The sequence below is a fragment of the Hyla sarda genome, chromosome 5 (assembly GCF_029499605.1).
Source record: "Hyla sarda isolate aHylSar1 chromosome 5, aHylSar1.hap1, whole genome shotgun sequence".
NCBI classification, from domain to species: domain Eukaryota; kingdom Metazoa; phylum Chordata; class Amphibia; order Anura; family Hylidae; genus Hyla; species Hyla sarda.
In genome coordinates this window covers 286,913,566-286,928,800 of record NC_079193.1, presented here as the reverse complement: position 1 = coordinate 286,928,800, position 15,235 = coordinate 286,913,566, and the positions used below count along the sequence as shown (strand labels likewise).

The 15,235-nt window shown below is 42.3% G+C and overlaps 1 protein-coding gene across 1 annotated transcript in view; it reads left to right on the top strand.

Annotated features, from left to right (window-relative positions):
• Nucleotides 1–846: 846 nt before the first annotated feature.
• Nucleotides 847–15,235, top strand: part of ALKAL1 (ALK and LTK ligand 1) — a 149,211-nt gene continuing 134,822 nt past the window's right edge. The window contains exons 1-2 of the mRNA XM_056523008.1: nt 847–938; nt 3,114–3,409. Of these exons, the coding sequence (XP_056378983.1) occupies nt 847–938; nt 3,114–3,409 (388 nt within the window). The remainder of the gene's footprint in view (nt 939–3,113; nt 3,410–15,235) is intronic.

Sequence of the window (15,235 nt, the reverse complement as noted above, 5' to 3'; positions counted from 1 at the left end):
TTGAATAAAACTGGACATATTTTTTAACCCTTTATGAGTGGTGGATTTATGTCCTGATTGGGGACATCAGTTGTCACAAGACCTCTCTTTTCCATGGATAGTTTCATTAGTATAGATTTTACCTCTCGATGATGTCCATCTTCATTATATGAATTGTGTCTTTAATGTGTTAGTATATATATATATATATATATATATATATATATATATATATATAGTAAAAGAACAACAATTATGCCTGGTTAACTAATGCTTAACCCCAGCTCAGCAATGGATCATTTATGATGTCTTTTACTCCCCTTTTATTTAGCAAAGCAGAAATCGCTATAAAGCTCCCTTCAAATGAAGACTGACTTAATCTGTCATAGATGTCATACAATATTAGCCAGTGATCTTTCTGTTCCTATATCAGCAGTGATGTACGTTGCCACCTGTTTTATTGTCTACATGGGAATATGTAGAATTTATCATCTTTTTTTTATTTTTTTATTTATTTTTTGTCTCAGGGGAAGAATCCATTTTCTTAATTCTTTTGTTGTCATTTTGAGTGAATCCCCCTAAGTCCTGAATTCTGTCTTATGTATCAGCTTTATTAACAGACATTTCCTGATCTAAAGGGAGAATCTAATTCACAAATATATCTGAGTCAGTCTAATAAATGGCTCTCAATTTGTTATCCATTGGGAGAAGAGGGGGGGGGGGGGGGGGATGATACTGTATGCCAGGAAGAGCCATGGTGACTCAAAGAATGAATTACCAAAGATGTTTTCATTACCTGCCACCCACCTAAAGTCAATACTATTAGCCTGAGCAGCCACCTAGAGAAAGTATATATAAGACAGGTGAATGGCAAAAGATACTCTTACTGTAACCTGTCTGCACTTGGAAAAGTCTGCACATCTTACATCAGTATTGGGAATAAGTCCAGCTCACCCAGGGTAAGAAACCTCAACATCTGCCATCTGTATACATTACTTTGCTTTCTGCTACTGTATGTTGTTTAGTATGTGTGAATAGTTTTTACTAGATACAATCTAGTCACATATTATACAGATTTCTCACAAGTTTACTCACATGTTCCACTATATACATTTGGTTTAGAACTAATAGGGGATATATTGCTACACTAAATCCCTAATATACGTACAGTATATAGGCTGCCATTTGCACCTGTAGATTCCAATCTTTTTAGATCAGCCTACAAACACCAACATCATCCAGTATTTCACCGTCCAAAGATGTGTCATGGGAATATGGACGAAGTATTAGGAATGTATTGTTGGAGCTGGCATGTATTCAGAGCAGTGTTTCTCAACCCAGATGTTGCAAAACTACAACTCTCAGCATGCCTGGACAGTCTTTGGCAGCCTTTTACTGTCCAGGCATGCTGGGAGTTGTAGTTTTGCAACAGCTGGAGGCACCGTGGTTGGGAAACACTGATTCAGTGGCTGTCTTAGAAAAATGTGCTTAGAGGAAATTGTAGAACTGCAAACACCAGCAAGACTTATCTACTTCTTTATCCACTAGACTTTTAGTTTTTATGTAAACTTTGGAAGCAGTGCACACATTCTGTATCTGTTCTGACAGTAAGGCAGTGTTTCCAGACCAGGGTGCCTCCAGCTGTTGCAAAACTACATCTCTTGCATGCCTGGACAGCCTTTTGCAGCCTTTTACTGTCCAGGCATGCTGGGAGTTGTAGTTTTGCAACACCTGGAGGCACCTTGGTTGGGAAACACTGATTCTGTAGTCTTAGAAAAATGTGCCTAGAGGAAATTGTAGAACTGCAAACACCAGCAAGACTTATCTACTTCTTTATCCACTAGACTTTTAGTTTTTATATAAACTTTGGAAGCAGTGCACACATTCTGTATCTGTTCTGACAGTATGGCAGTGTTTCCCAACCGGGGTGCCTCCAGCTGTTGCAAAACTACATCTCCCAGCATGCCCGGACACTGGGAGATGTAGTTTTGCAACAGCTGGAGGCACCCTGGTTGGGAAACACTGCAGTGTGGAGTGTATCCCATAGTTTTGGGCTATCCAGGTATGGAAGCAGTGCACACATTCTGTATCTGTATCTGTTCTGACAGTATGGCAGTGTTTCCCAACCGGGGTGCCTCCAGCTGTTGCTAAACTACATCTCCCAGCATGCCCCGACATCCTTTGGCTGTCCGGGCATGCTGGGAGATGTAGTTTTGCAACAGCTGTAGGCACCTTGGTTGGGAAACACTGATTCAGTTGCTGTCTTAGAAAAATGTGCTTAGAGGAAATTGTAGAACTGCAAACCCCAGCAAGACTTATCTACTTCTTTATCCACTAGACTTTTAGTTTTTATGTAAACTTTGGAAGCAGTGCACACATTCTGTATCTATTCTGACAGTATGGCAGTGTTTCCAGACCAGGGTGCCTCCAGCTGTTGCAAAACTTCATCTCCCAGCATGCCCGGACAGAGTTTTGCAACAGCTGGAGGCACCCAGTTTGGGAAACACTGCAGTATGGATTGTATCCCATACTTTTGGGCTATCCAGGTATGAAATGTATTTACACATCTGCATATTTTCCAGCCAGCTGTTGGCACCGAGTCCTAGGCAAGTGCTGTGCAGACTTTGGGGAGTTGCAGTTATTGTTTTACATTTGTCTTCATAAACCCGGCAATAATGATGGAGAAGAAAGCGAAGTAAATCCCAAACAAAGCCAGGATTGTATTATCTGGGCTGCATTGTTAATACCTTTTTCTAATCCGGAGCTCTAAATGTGCCCTGGAAGATGTGGGATGAGAGGCAGCCTGGAGGGTGGGGAGTCTGGCCACTCAATTAGGGAGGCTAGTCACTGACAAGTCCTGTGCCCTGGGAGGAGTGAGTGAGTGCTGGATGGATTACAGAAAGAGATGAGTGAGGATTGTTTGATCATTGATGTGAAGTTAGTAATAGTAGTAGTCACCACCAAGCAGCAGCTTCCCTGCCTTCTCCTCCCAGTAGCCTTTTCCCTGTTTGAAGCACTTTCCAGGAATATACAAGGGTCCTGTGCTGGCCAAGACCACCATGAGCTGTCCGAAGATGCTGAAGAGCAGGAGCTAGCATGTTTAACCCTTGTTTTGCTCCCTCTCTCTTCCCCAGGATCGCAAAGGGAGAGATGCAGAGGGCGAGGAAATGGCAGGCAGTACTGGTCATCTCCTTATTGCTGGTCACCTCGTCTGTACAAGGCATGAGTGATGCGCAATCCAGGGAAAGGAGAACTCTTCTAGATCTTATAGTGCAGGTCATTGGGGACAGTAGCACCAGCAGAGAAAGTGGCAAAGTCATTACAAGGCGGTACAGCGAGGGCACTGCTCACTCTGCAGAGCATGCTGCCAACCACAGACTGTCCTCCAGGGAGAGAACAAATACAAGGATCAGCAGCAAGAGACCTTCAGGTAAGTGCCTCTCCTCCTTGATCTCTGCCTCTAGCATTCAGTATACAGGAGAAATCACCAAGTTTATACAGTATAATCCAATCCATAAGACATCCAGGAGTTTTATCTGCCTCCAGAGTCTCTTTAATCGCTTTAGAGGAGATTTCCTGCTGGTATTGGGTTCAGCCCTGGATATCTACTGTATTTTGGCACTACTGATTGTAATAAGAGCGATTTCCATAAATAGTCTAGGGCAGTGTTCACCAACCAGGGTGCCTCCAGCTGTTGCAAAACTACAACTCTCAGCATGCCCGGAACAGCTGGAGGCACCCTGGCTGGGAAACACTGGTCTGTAGATTTATAAATAAGAGCATAGACTATTGATAAACTATCCATAAATAGTCTATGGTGCTGTTTTCCAACCAGGGTGTCTCCAGCTGTTGCAAAATTACACCACCCAGCATGCCCAGACAGCCAAAGGCTGTCCGGGCATGCTGGGAGTTGTAGTTTTGCAACAGCTGGAAGCACCCTGGTTGGGAAACACTGGTCTATAGACTTATAAGTAAGAACATAGACTATTGATAGACTATCCATAAATAGTCTATGGCACTGTTTCCCAACCAGGGTGCCTCCAGCTGTTGCAAAATACAACTCCCAACATTCAGCTGTCCAGGCATACTGGGTGTTGTAGTTTTGCAACAGCTGGAGGCACCCTGTTTGGGAAACACTGGTCTATGGACTTATAAATAAGAACATAGACTATTGATAGGCATGAAGTCATGGTTATCGGACCACGCACGTTGCAGTATGTTTTAGAGAGGGGTAATCCCTTTTTCTGATGAACAAAGTGATTGAGTCTTTCAGGTATTGCGGTTGCAATGGTGTCACTAAGTTTGGAAATGTTTATCTTTTGTAGTAGTAGAAGACAATGAGGTTCTTGTAGTTTTGAACAGGCAAAATAAAGCAAAATTCTCGATTCTAGGATATTATTAGCCAAGAATTCTTATGATGTTCTTCCAGCAAGATTTTATCTCAAGTCTTATGATTTTTTTTTTTTCCAGCAACTGGTAATGTTCCATTGGTTGTGGATGAAGTAGTAACAAATCATGCTTTGTATTCACACTTGCTAGATCAAAACAACTGGAATAAACATTGTTTAAAAACAGTAAATGTAAATAAGAAACAAGGGCGCAAATGTTGACAAATATGACAAGTTGTTTGCTTGTTTCAGAGCTTCTATGACACTATATTGATCACAAATGTTTTCTACAGGATTACATATATATGAAGCACCAGGTCAGGGTAAATAGTCTTGTATTTATTTATTTTTAGAAAACTGCTCTCTGTAAATGGAAATATGAATGTCTATGTACACAATGCATTTTTATCTTACATTTTTTTATGTGTGCTTTTGAGAGCATTTTTTTTTCTTTGTTTTCTAAACCCATCACATCAAAGTGTGGCTGCCTGTGATGGGGTTTTCACCCGCAGATAGCGGTGGGTAAAAATTCACTTAATCTTATAAAGCACTCTAAAACAGAATGAATGGTATGGATTTTTTTTTTTTATTTGATTTGCATTTTTAGTAGGCTGTATAGGTTAGGTTTTCATGATGTAGAGCCGGTTCAGTGGTGTGGGGGGGAGGGAGTGGGGTTGTCCTGGGTGTAAAATTCTTAGGGTTTTGTGCCCTAAAAATGTAAAGTGAGTGGTGATGAGTGTTACGTATCATTACTCAGTATTGTACAGTAGCAGGGACAGGAGACCCTGCTCCTGTACTTACATTATTGGTATGCTATGCCAAAAGTTTAGCACTCTATAAAATCTACATACAGGTGCCAGGACTCCCTGCAGTGGTTTGGGGATTTTGCTGTGGGCTACGCAATTTCATAATGCACAGCGTGTTGGCGAAATTCTGCACTGTACCTGGTGATGGAGCACAGAGTTAAGGATTTATAAGGCTCGACCTCAACACAGAGCAGAGGGAAGGTAGGTGGGACTTTTATAGTTTTTGTTGTGACCTATTGGAGGAAATTACCTTCTAGCTAGTGACATCCTGGGGTGGGGGGTGCTACCTACCTGCTGTAGACACCTTGCTAATGTGGGGGAGGAAATGACCTGACCACTGGGGGCATCTACTCAATGGAAGTGGGAATTATCTACCAACTGGTGGCATTTACCTAAGGGGGGACATTTTCTACCTACTGGGGAAATGGACCTGATGGGAGGGATTGCCTACCTGCCCACCCCAAATTCTCCTGCCCCTCCCCACCAACCTACTCATTGTACTCTGCAGGGCACCATGTAGGCATTATTTAGGGCACTGAGAGTAGGGAAAAGGTGGGAAATGTGTTGGAAAAGTGCGGAGTCTAAGTTGTTCGTCTGGCAGATTCTGTGGAGACAAGTCATAGTTGGAAGAAGTCATCATGAGTCAGAAAGAACATCTCTAAAAAGACATCCCTTGTGAGTCACTGGATGCAACTGCACAGTAATCATTCATATGATGTGCAGAGTCTGTGTAGAGTTAGCATTAAAGGGGTACTCCGGTGGAAAACTTTTTTTTTTTTATCAACTGGTGCCAGAAAGTTAAATAGATTTGTAAATGACTTCTATTAAAACATCTTAATCCTTCTAGTACTTATTAGCTGTTGAATACTACAGAGGAAATTCATTTCTTTTTGGACCACAGTGCTCTCTGCTGACATCATGACCACAGTGCTCTCTGCTGACATCTCTGTCCATTTTAAGAACTGTCCAGAGTAGAAGAAAATCCCCATAGCAAACATATGTAGATGAAAATACTGCCCCCTTTGTGATGGTGAGTTATGACAGGTAGTCACTTTAGGTTTGCCTCTCCTAACACATCACAGCTCAGCAGCAGTGCCATGTCCTTCGACATACCATGCATTGTATTGATGAACATGTCTACTGGTCATAGAGAATGAATACTGATTCATCATTTGGTAGAACACCAGCATCAGAAAACAGGCTCCATTCCCTCCCCCCTAAAACACAGCATAGTTTAGACTACACAATAGATTGTATCCAATGCGTTGTCGTTTTTGAAGTTGTCCTTTATGACCTCAAAACATGAACTATTATGTACTGTTTTAAGTTCTGTTTTAGTCACTAGGCTTTGTTCACACTGCAGGATTTTGCTGTAAATCTGTGTGTAATTTCTGCATCAGTTTCAAGCCAATACACTTCTAAGGGTCCCATTTGCACTAGAGAATTTCCACATCGGTCATTCTGCAGTTAAAATTCCGCTCTCCCCAAAAATAGAAGTCATGTCTTGTATTTTTGTGTAATTCAGCTGCAAAATCCCATCAAAGTCAATGGGGCTTGAATTTCTGCAGTAAATGGGGAATTGGTGCATGTGAAATGTGTGCAGAAATCGTGCAGAATTTAACCTTAGCTTTAAAAAAAAAAAAAAAAATAAAAGATTTCTGCATCAATTCCGCAAATGCTAGACAGGTGGTGAATTGAAGCCAAATGAATGCAGACATGGAATTCAAGAAAAAACACTTTTTTTTCCATATCAACTGGCTCCAGAAGGTTAAAGGGGTATTCCAGGCAAAAACTTATATATATATATATATATATATATATATATATATATATATATATATATATCTCAACTGCCTCCAGAAAATTAAACAGATTTGTAAATTACTTCTATTAAAAAATCTTAATCCTTTCAGTACTTATGAGCTTCTGAAATTAAGGTTGTTCTTTTCTGTCTAAGTGCTCTCTAATGACACATGTCTCGGGAAACGCCCAGTTTAGAAGAGGTTTGCTATGGGGATTTGCTTCTAAACTGGGCGTTTCCCGAGACAGGTGTCATCAGAGAGGACTTAGAAAAGAACAACCTTAACTTCAGAAGCTCATAAGTACTGAAAGGATTAAGATTTTTTAATAGAAGTAATTTACAAATCTGTTTAACTTTCTGGAGCCAGTTGATATATAAAAAAAAGGTTTTTCCTCGATAACCCCTTTAAATAAATTTGTAAATTACTTCTATTAAAAAAATCTTAATCCTTCCAGTACTTATCAGTTGCTGAAGTTGAGGTTTTCTTTTCTGTCTAACAACAGTGCTCTCTGCTGACACCCCTGTCTGTCTCAGGAACTGTCCAAAGCAGGATCGGTTTGCTATGGGGATTTGCTCCTACTCTGGACAGTTCCTAAGACAGATAGAGGTGTCAGCAGAGAGCACTGTTGTTAGTCAGAAAAGAACAATTCAACTTCAGCAGCTGATACTGGAAGGATTAAGATTTTTTTTTATCAGAAGTAATTTACAAATCTGTTTAACTTTTCTGAGCCAGTTGATGTGAAAAAAATTGTTTTTCATTGGAATACCCCTTCAAAATGATGCAAAAAAACCTCATAGGTGGATAACGTGGAGATGGATACATTTCCATGGCTTACCTATTGTACATCTAGCGTGGAAAGCAACATACAGTAATGTGACACTGGCTTCCGCTGCCTTCTTCACTAGAGATGAGCGAACTTACAGTAAATTCGATTTGTCGCAAACTTCTCGGCTCAGCAGTCGATGACTTATCCTGCGTAAATTAGTTCAGCCTTCAGGTGCTCCGGTGGGCTGGAAAAGGTGGATACAGTCCTAGGAAAGAGTCTCCTAGGACTGTATCCACCTTTTCCAGCCCACCGGAGCACCTGAAAGCTGAACTAATTTATGCAGGATTAGCCATCAACTGCCGAGCCGAGTAGTTTGTGACGAATCAAATTTACTGTAACTTCGCTCATCTCTATTCTTCACATAAGTAAATGCTCCATAGATGACTTTATATATTTATGAATGGGGTTAACATGTTGTTCCTGGATTATGCTTAGTGAAGAATTGTTGTATAATGGGATATAACACAGTGGAAAAGTCTTTGTGCTGAATTGATGTCTCCCCTTCAGTGAGTTAATTTGAAACAAAAGCCAATAACACTGGTCTAGTTTCTGCCTCACTTGGTAAAAGCCCAATTCAGTGCTAAAGGAGGACAAATCGATTCCCAAGGCCCTTCCCCCCGCTAACATTCGTTCAGACAGCTCACCTAGAAAATGACACCATAAGAGTGTGCCTATATGTGCATTCTATGCTTTCATTGTTTTACAATAGTTACATATAGTTTGCTATTATTTATAGTTAGCTTGTTGAAACAACTATTACAGTGTTTTCCAAACAGTGGCCCTCATTTACTAAGAGTGTTGTGTAGGTTTCTTTGTGGGTTTTAATTCCCTGCAATTTATTTTCCACGGTATTAACTAAGGTTTCCCTACATTTTCCACTTTCTCTACACTTTGCTTTTTTTACACATGTTCTGATCTGTGGGGTTTTCCTCAGCTCAAATCCCCCACATTTTATGTGGAAACCTTAGTAAATATGTTGGGTTTTTGTGAAAATGTAGGGAACACGCCCCTTTTCGGAGACCACACCCCCTTTTCAAGGCAGCCACACCCCTTTTCAGGTTTTCGTAGCAAAATGGAGAGTCAGGCTGGGTTCACACTACGTTTTCTCCCATACGGGAGCGCATAGGGCAGGGGGGAGCTAAAACCTCGCGCTCCCGTATGCCTTTATATGCGCTCCGGTATGTAATTCATTTCAATGAGCCGGCCGGAGTGAAACGTTCGGTCCGGTCGGCTCATTGAAATTAATTACATACGGGAGCGCATAGAAAGGCATATGGGAGCGCGAGGTTTTAGCTCCCCCCTGCCCTATGCGCTCCCGTATGGGAGAAAACGTGATGTGAACCAGCCCTAATTCAGGTTTTTTTCAATTCTGGCGCAAAATCTGGCGCAGACAGAATGTTTGGCGCAATGCGACAAAATCTGGCGCACAACCCGACAAAATATGTTGGGTTTGCAATAGTAAATGAGGGCCAATGTGTCTCCAGCTGTTGCAAAACTACAACTCCTAGCATGCCCGGACAGCCTTCGGCTGTCCGGGCATGCTAGGAGTTGTAGTTTTGCAACAGCTGAAGACACACTGTTTGGAAAACACTGAACTAGTCAATAAGGCTAAATAAACATGGTGCCAGCTAAAAAAGAAAGACATATGCAACTAAATACTTGTACATGTATATATCCATCACAACACATATTTATTGTATACAGTTGTATTGGACAATGCAGTCAACTGTGACTGTGGTATTCCCAAGTATCATAGCAAATTAATTCAAAGTAGATATCCTTATGGTGTATGTTTGCCCATTAAAGGGGTACTCCGCTGGAAAACATTGTTTCTTTTTAAATTATCTGGTGCCAGAAAGTCAAACAGATTTGTAAATGACTTCTATTTAAAAATCTTAATCCTTCCAGTACCTTTCAGCTGCTGTATACCACAGAGGAAATTCATTTATTTTTGAATTTCTTTTCTGTCTGACCTCAGTGCTCTCTTCTGACACCTCTGTCCATTTTAGGAACTGTCCAGAGCAGGAGCAAATCTCCATAGCGAACCAATCCTGCCCTGGACAGTTCCTGACATGGACAGCGGTGTCAGCAGAGAGCACTGTGGTCAGACAGAAAGGAAATTCCAAACAAAAATAACTTCCTGGCATAAGTTGATTTAAAAAAAAAAAAAATGTTTTCCAGCAGAATACCCCTTTAAATTTGACTGGCAGCTCAACATTGGGAGATTTTCCCGGTGTTCAGTCATAGCCCATGTTCACATTCCACACATTTGAATGTTCCAGCGGGCGCTATGAGACAGCACATTACCGAGCAGAATCCGCAGAAAGAATAGACGGATACTGGAATCTGGATTTTCGCAATCTCCTGTACGGGACCATGGCAGAATAGGGATTTTCGCGGCAGAAACATCTGCCACGGAAATTCCACAGTGTGAACAGTGCAGCAGAATCCCATTGAAATTAATGGGACTCGGGCTGCAGCGGATTTTCCAAGCAGCATATTCCCACTGAAAACCACTCAGAAATTCCATCGTGTGAACATAGCCATTAGAGATGAGCGAACTTACAGTAAATTCGATTCGTCACAAACTTCTCGGCTCGGCAGTTGATGACTTATCCTGCGTAAATTAGTTCAGCTTTCAGGTGCTCCGATGGGCTGGAAAAGGTGGATACAGTCCTAGGAGACTCTTTCCTAGGACTGTATTCACCTTTTCCAGCCCACCGGAGCACCTGAAGGCTGAGATAATTTACGCAGGATAAGTCATCAACTGCCGAGCCGAGAAGTTTGTGACGAATCGAATTTACTGTAAGTTCGCTCATCTCTAATAGCCATACAGTAAACAGTGGCTCAGTGGTTAGCACTGTTGGTCAAATTAATTTTATTAAATTATTAATTATTATTACTGTACAAGACAAATTCTGTTAACATAGCCTAACCCATCTATTCTATATACATATTGGGGGGGGGGGGGGGGGGGGGGGAGGTAGATTTATCAAAACCTGTGCAGAGGAAATGTTGATCAGTTGCCCATAGCAACCAATCAGATTGTTTCTTTCATTTTTAAAAAGGCCTCTGAAAAATGAAAGAAGCGATCTGATTGGTTGCTATGGGCAACTGGTCAACTTTTCCTTGGCACAGGTTTTGATAAATCTCCCCCATAAAGTACAGACATAAATTACAAGGACAATTTTAAACAAGCAGACAGAAATACGTCATAAGGCCAATTTCACACAAGTGTGTGCATGTCTGCTGGCGTATTGCATGGCGGTCAGTCTAATGACTCAAAAACAATGGGCGGTCAGGCAGGGACTAGCGGAAATGATGCATGAGGTTGACATCAATGAAGCCTACCATTTATTTCTGTATGTCGTAAACCATGGTAAGCACTTCACGCCATTATCTTTAAAAGGCAAAGAAAATAGCATGTCATGCATTATAAAAACTTTACTTCCCTTATCTCAGAAATCTTAATACTTCTCAATAAATTGTGGGGGTGTTTATTTTCTAGAATAGAATTGAGGAATCAGTTATTAAGTGTAGCTTTACTATATGCTCCTCTTCATTCTTTAGTTATTGTATTAGTAAATGAAGTGGTGTTTAAAATGCTAAATTACTAACTATTTATTACTTATCCTCCTGGTATTCAGATCCCAACCAGTTTGTAAAATGGGGAGCACCCAGTCAAGAAATGATGAACCCCTGTTCTTGAAGAGAACATATATTCACATGGTTAATAACAGCATGTTCTTAAGCTTGGAAACTACGCTGATTTCCACATCAAGAACCATGTGGTGTTATCATTGACTGCAATGGGTGATGGAAAACCATGAGAAGTCATGTCACTTCTTTTCCCCATGGCTATGTTTCAAAGCTTTTATTGAAGTAAAAAGAGCTTAAAGGGATACTCCACCCCTAGATTTCTTATCCCCTATCCAAAGGATAGGGGATAAGATGTCTGATCGCAGGGGTCCCTCCACTGGGGACCCCCACGAGCTTGGCTGCGGCATCCCGAACCTCGCTCCATGCCCGGATGACTGGCGATGCAGGGTGGAGGCTCATATGTCACGACCACGCCCCGCTCCTGACGTCATGACCACGCCCCCTCAATTCCAGTATATGGGAGGGGGCATGATGACAATCACACCCCCTTCCATATACTTGCATTGAGGGGCATGTCCATAACATCATGAGCCGGGTGCAACATGGAGAGCGTGGGGATCCCCAGCAGCAGGACCCCCACAATCAGACATCTTATCCCCTATCCTTTCGATAGGGGATAAGATGTCTAGGGGGGGAGTACCCCTTTAAGGGCATATAGATGCTGCCTATGGCTTAGAGGGCACCATAGCATGGGTACTGATGATGCTCATGTGTACATGCCCTTAACAATACATTAACCCCTTCATGACCCAGCCCATTTTCACCTTCAGGACCTGGGCATTTTTTGAACATCTGACCACTGTCATTTTAAACATTAATAACTCTGGGTTGCTTTTACTTATCATTCTGATTCCGAGATTGTTTTTTCGTGACATATTCTACTTTATGTTATTGGTAAAATTTCACTGATATTTGCATCCTTTCTTGGTAAAAAATCTAAAAATTTCATGAAAATGTTGAATATTTTGCATTTTTCTAACTTTGAAAGTCTCTGCTTGAAAGGAAAATGGATATTCCAAATAAATGACATATTGATTCACATATACAATATGTCTTCTTTATGTTTGCATCAAAAAATTGACAAGTTTTAACTTTTGAAACATCAGAGGGCTCCAAAGTTCCGCAGCAATTTTCCAATTTTTCTCAAGATTTTCAAAATCGTACTTTTTCAGGGCCCAGTTCAGGTTGGAAGAGGATTTTAAGGGTCTTCATATTAGAAATACCCCATAAATGACCCCATTATAAAAACTGCACCCCCAAAAGTATTCAAAATGACATTCAGTAAGTGTTTTAACTCTTTAGGTGTTTCACAGGAATAGCAGCAAAGTGAAGGGGAAAATTCCAAATCTTCATTTTTTACACTCGCATGTTCTTGTAGACCCAATTTTTGAATTTTTACAAGGGGTAAAATGAGAGAAATCACCCTAAAATTTGTAACCCAATTTCTCTCGAGTAAGGAAATACCTCATATGCGTATGTAAATTGTTCGGCTCAGAAGGGAAGGAGCGACAATGGGATTTTGGAGAGTGAGTTTTTCTGAAAGGGTTTTTGGGGGGCATGTCCCATTTAGGAAGCCCCTATGGTGCCAGAACAGTGAACCCCCCCACATGTGACCCCATTTTGGAAACTACACCCCTCATGGAATTTAATAAGGGGTGCAGTGAGCATTTACACCCCACTGGCGTTTGACAGATATTTGAAACAGTGGACTGTGCAAATGAAAAATTTTATTTTTCATTTTCACAGACCACTGTTCCAAAAATCTGTCATACGCCAGTGGGGTGTAAATTCTCACTGCACCCCTTATTACATTCCGTGAGGGGTGTAGTTTCCAAAATGGGGTCACATATGGATATTTATTGTTTTGCGTTTGTCAGAACTGCTGTAACAATCAGCCACCCCTGTGCAAATCACCTCAAATGTACATGGTGCACTCTCCCTTCTGGGCCTTGTTGTGCGCCCCCAGAACACTTTGCGCCCACATATGGGTATCTCCGTAGTCGGGAGAAATTGCATTAAAAATTTTGGGGGTCTTTTTTCCCTTTTACCTCTTGTGAAAATGAAAAGTATAGGGCAACACCAGCATGTCAGTGTAAAAAATTTATTTTTTTACACTAACATGCTGGTGTAGACCCCAACTTCACCTTTTCATAAGGGGTTAAAGAAGAAAATACCCCCCCAAAATTTGTAAGGCAATTTCTCCCGAGTACGGCGATACCCCATATGTGTCCAAAAACTGTTGCCCTGAAATACGACAGGGCTCCAAAGTGAGAGAGCGCCATGCGCATTTGAGGCCTGAATTAGGGATTTGCATAGGGGTGGACATAGGGGTATTCTATGCCAATGATTCCCAAACAGGGTGCCTCCAGCTGTTGCAAAACTCCCAGCATGCCTGGACAGTCAATGGCTGTCCGGCAATACTGGGAGTTGTTATTTTGCAACAGCTGGAGGCTCCGTTTTGGAAACAGTAGCGTACCAGACGTTTTTCATTTTTTTGGGGGAGGGGGCTGTGTAGGGGTATGTGTATATGTAGTGTTTTTTACTTTTTATTTTAGGTTAGTGTAGTGTAGTGTTTTTAGGGTACAGTCACATGGGCAGAGGTTCACAGCAAGTTTGCCGCTGTAAGTTTGAGCTGCAGGGCAAAATTTGCACCATCTCAAACTTGCAGCACTCACTGTAAACCTCCGCCCATGTGAGTGTACCCTGTACATTCACATTGGGGGGAGGGGGCAAAAATCCAGCTGTTGCAAACTCTGAGCATGCCCTTTGGCTGTCTGTGCATGCTGGGAGTTGTAGTTTTGCAACAGCTGGAGGCACACTGGTTTGGAAACACTAAGTTATGTAATAAACTTTCAAGTGTTTTGCAACCAAACTTAGTGTTTCCAAACCAGTGTGCCTCCAGCTGTTGCAAAACTACAACTCCCAGCATGCATGGTCTGTCAGTGCATGCTGGGAGTTATAGTTTTGCAACAATTGCAACAGCTGGAGGCACTGAGGTAGGAAACGGACAATGTTTCCCAACTAGTGTGCCTCCAGTTGTTGCAAAACTACAACTCCCAGCATGCCCAGACTGCCCAGGCATGCTGGAAGTTGTAGTTCGGCAATATCTGAAGGATCAGATGTTGCCGAACTACAACTTCCAGCATGCTTGGGCAGTCTGGGCATGCTGGGAGTTGTAGTTTTGCAACATCTGGAGGTCCACAGTTTGGAGACCACTGTATAATGGTCTCCAATCTATGCTCTTCCAGATGTTAGAGAACTACAACTCCCAGCATGCCTGGACAGACTGAGCATGCTGAGATTTGTAGTTTTGCAACATCTGGAAGAGCACAGATTGGAGACCATTATACAGTGGTCTTCAAACTGTGGACCTCCAGATGTTGCAAAACTACAACTCCCAGCATGCCCAGAAAGCCAAAGGCTGTCTGGGCATGCTGGGAGTTGCAGTTTTGAAACCCCCAGAGGCAGCAGTGAGATCGCTTTACGGCGATCTCACTGCTGCCAATGAAGATGCCGCACTGCTGCCGGAAACTCACCGCCGGGACGCAGCGCCGCCGGGACTGCCTGGAGGACGTCGCTCGCGCCGGGACCGCTCGGGACACCGCATGGCCAGGTAAGTGACACCGGGGGACGGGTAAGGGACACTTAGCAGAGCGGTGTGTGTCCCGATCCCCGTGATCCGGACTCACACACTGCGCTGCTAAGTATTCTGATAGTGAAACGCTGCTATCAGCTAGTCAGATTTGACAAGCTGATAGCAGCGATCGCTGGGGG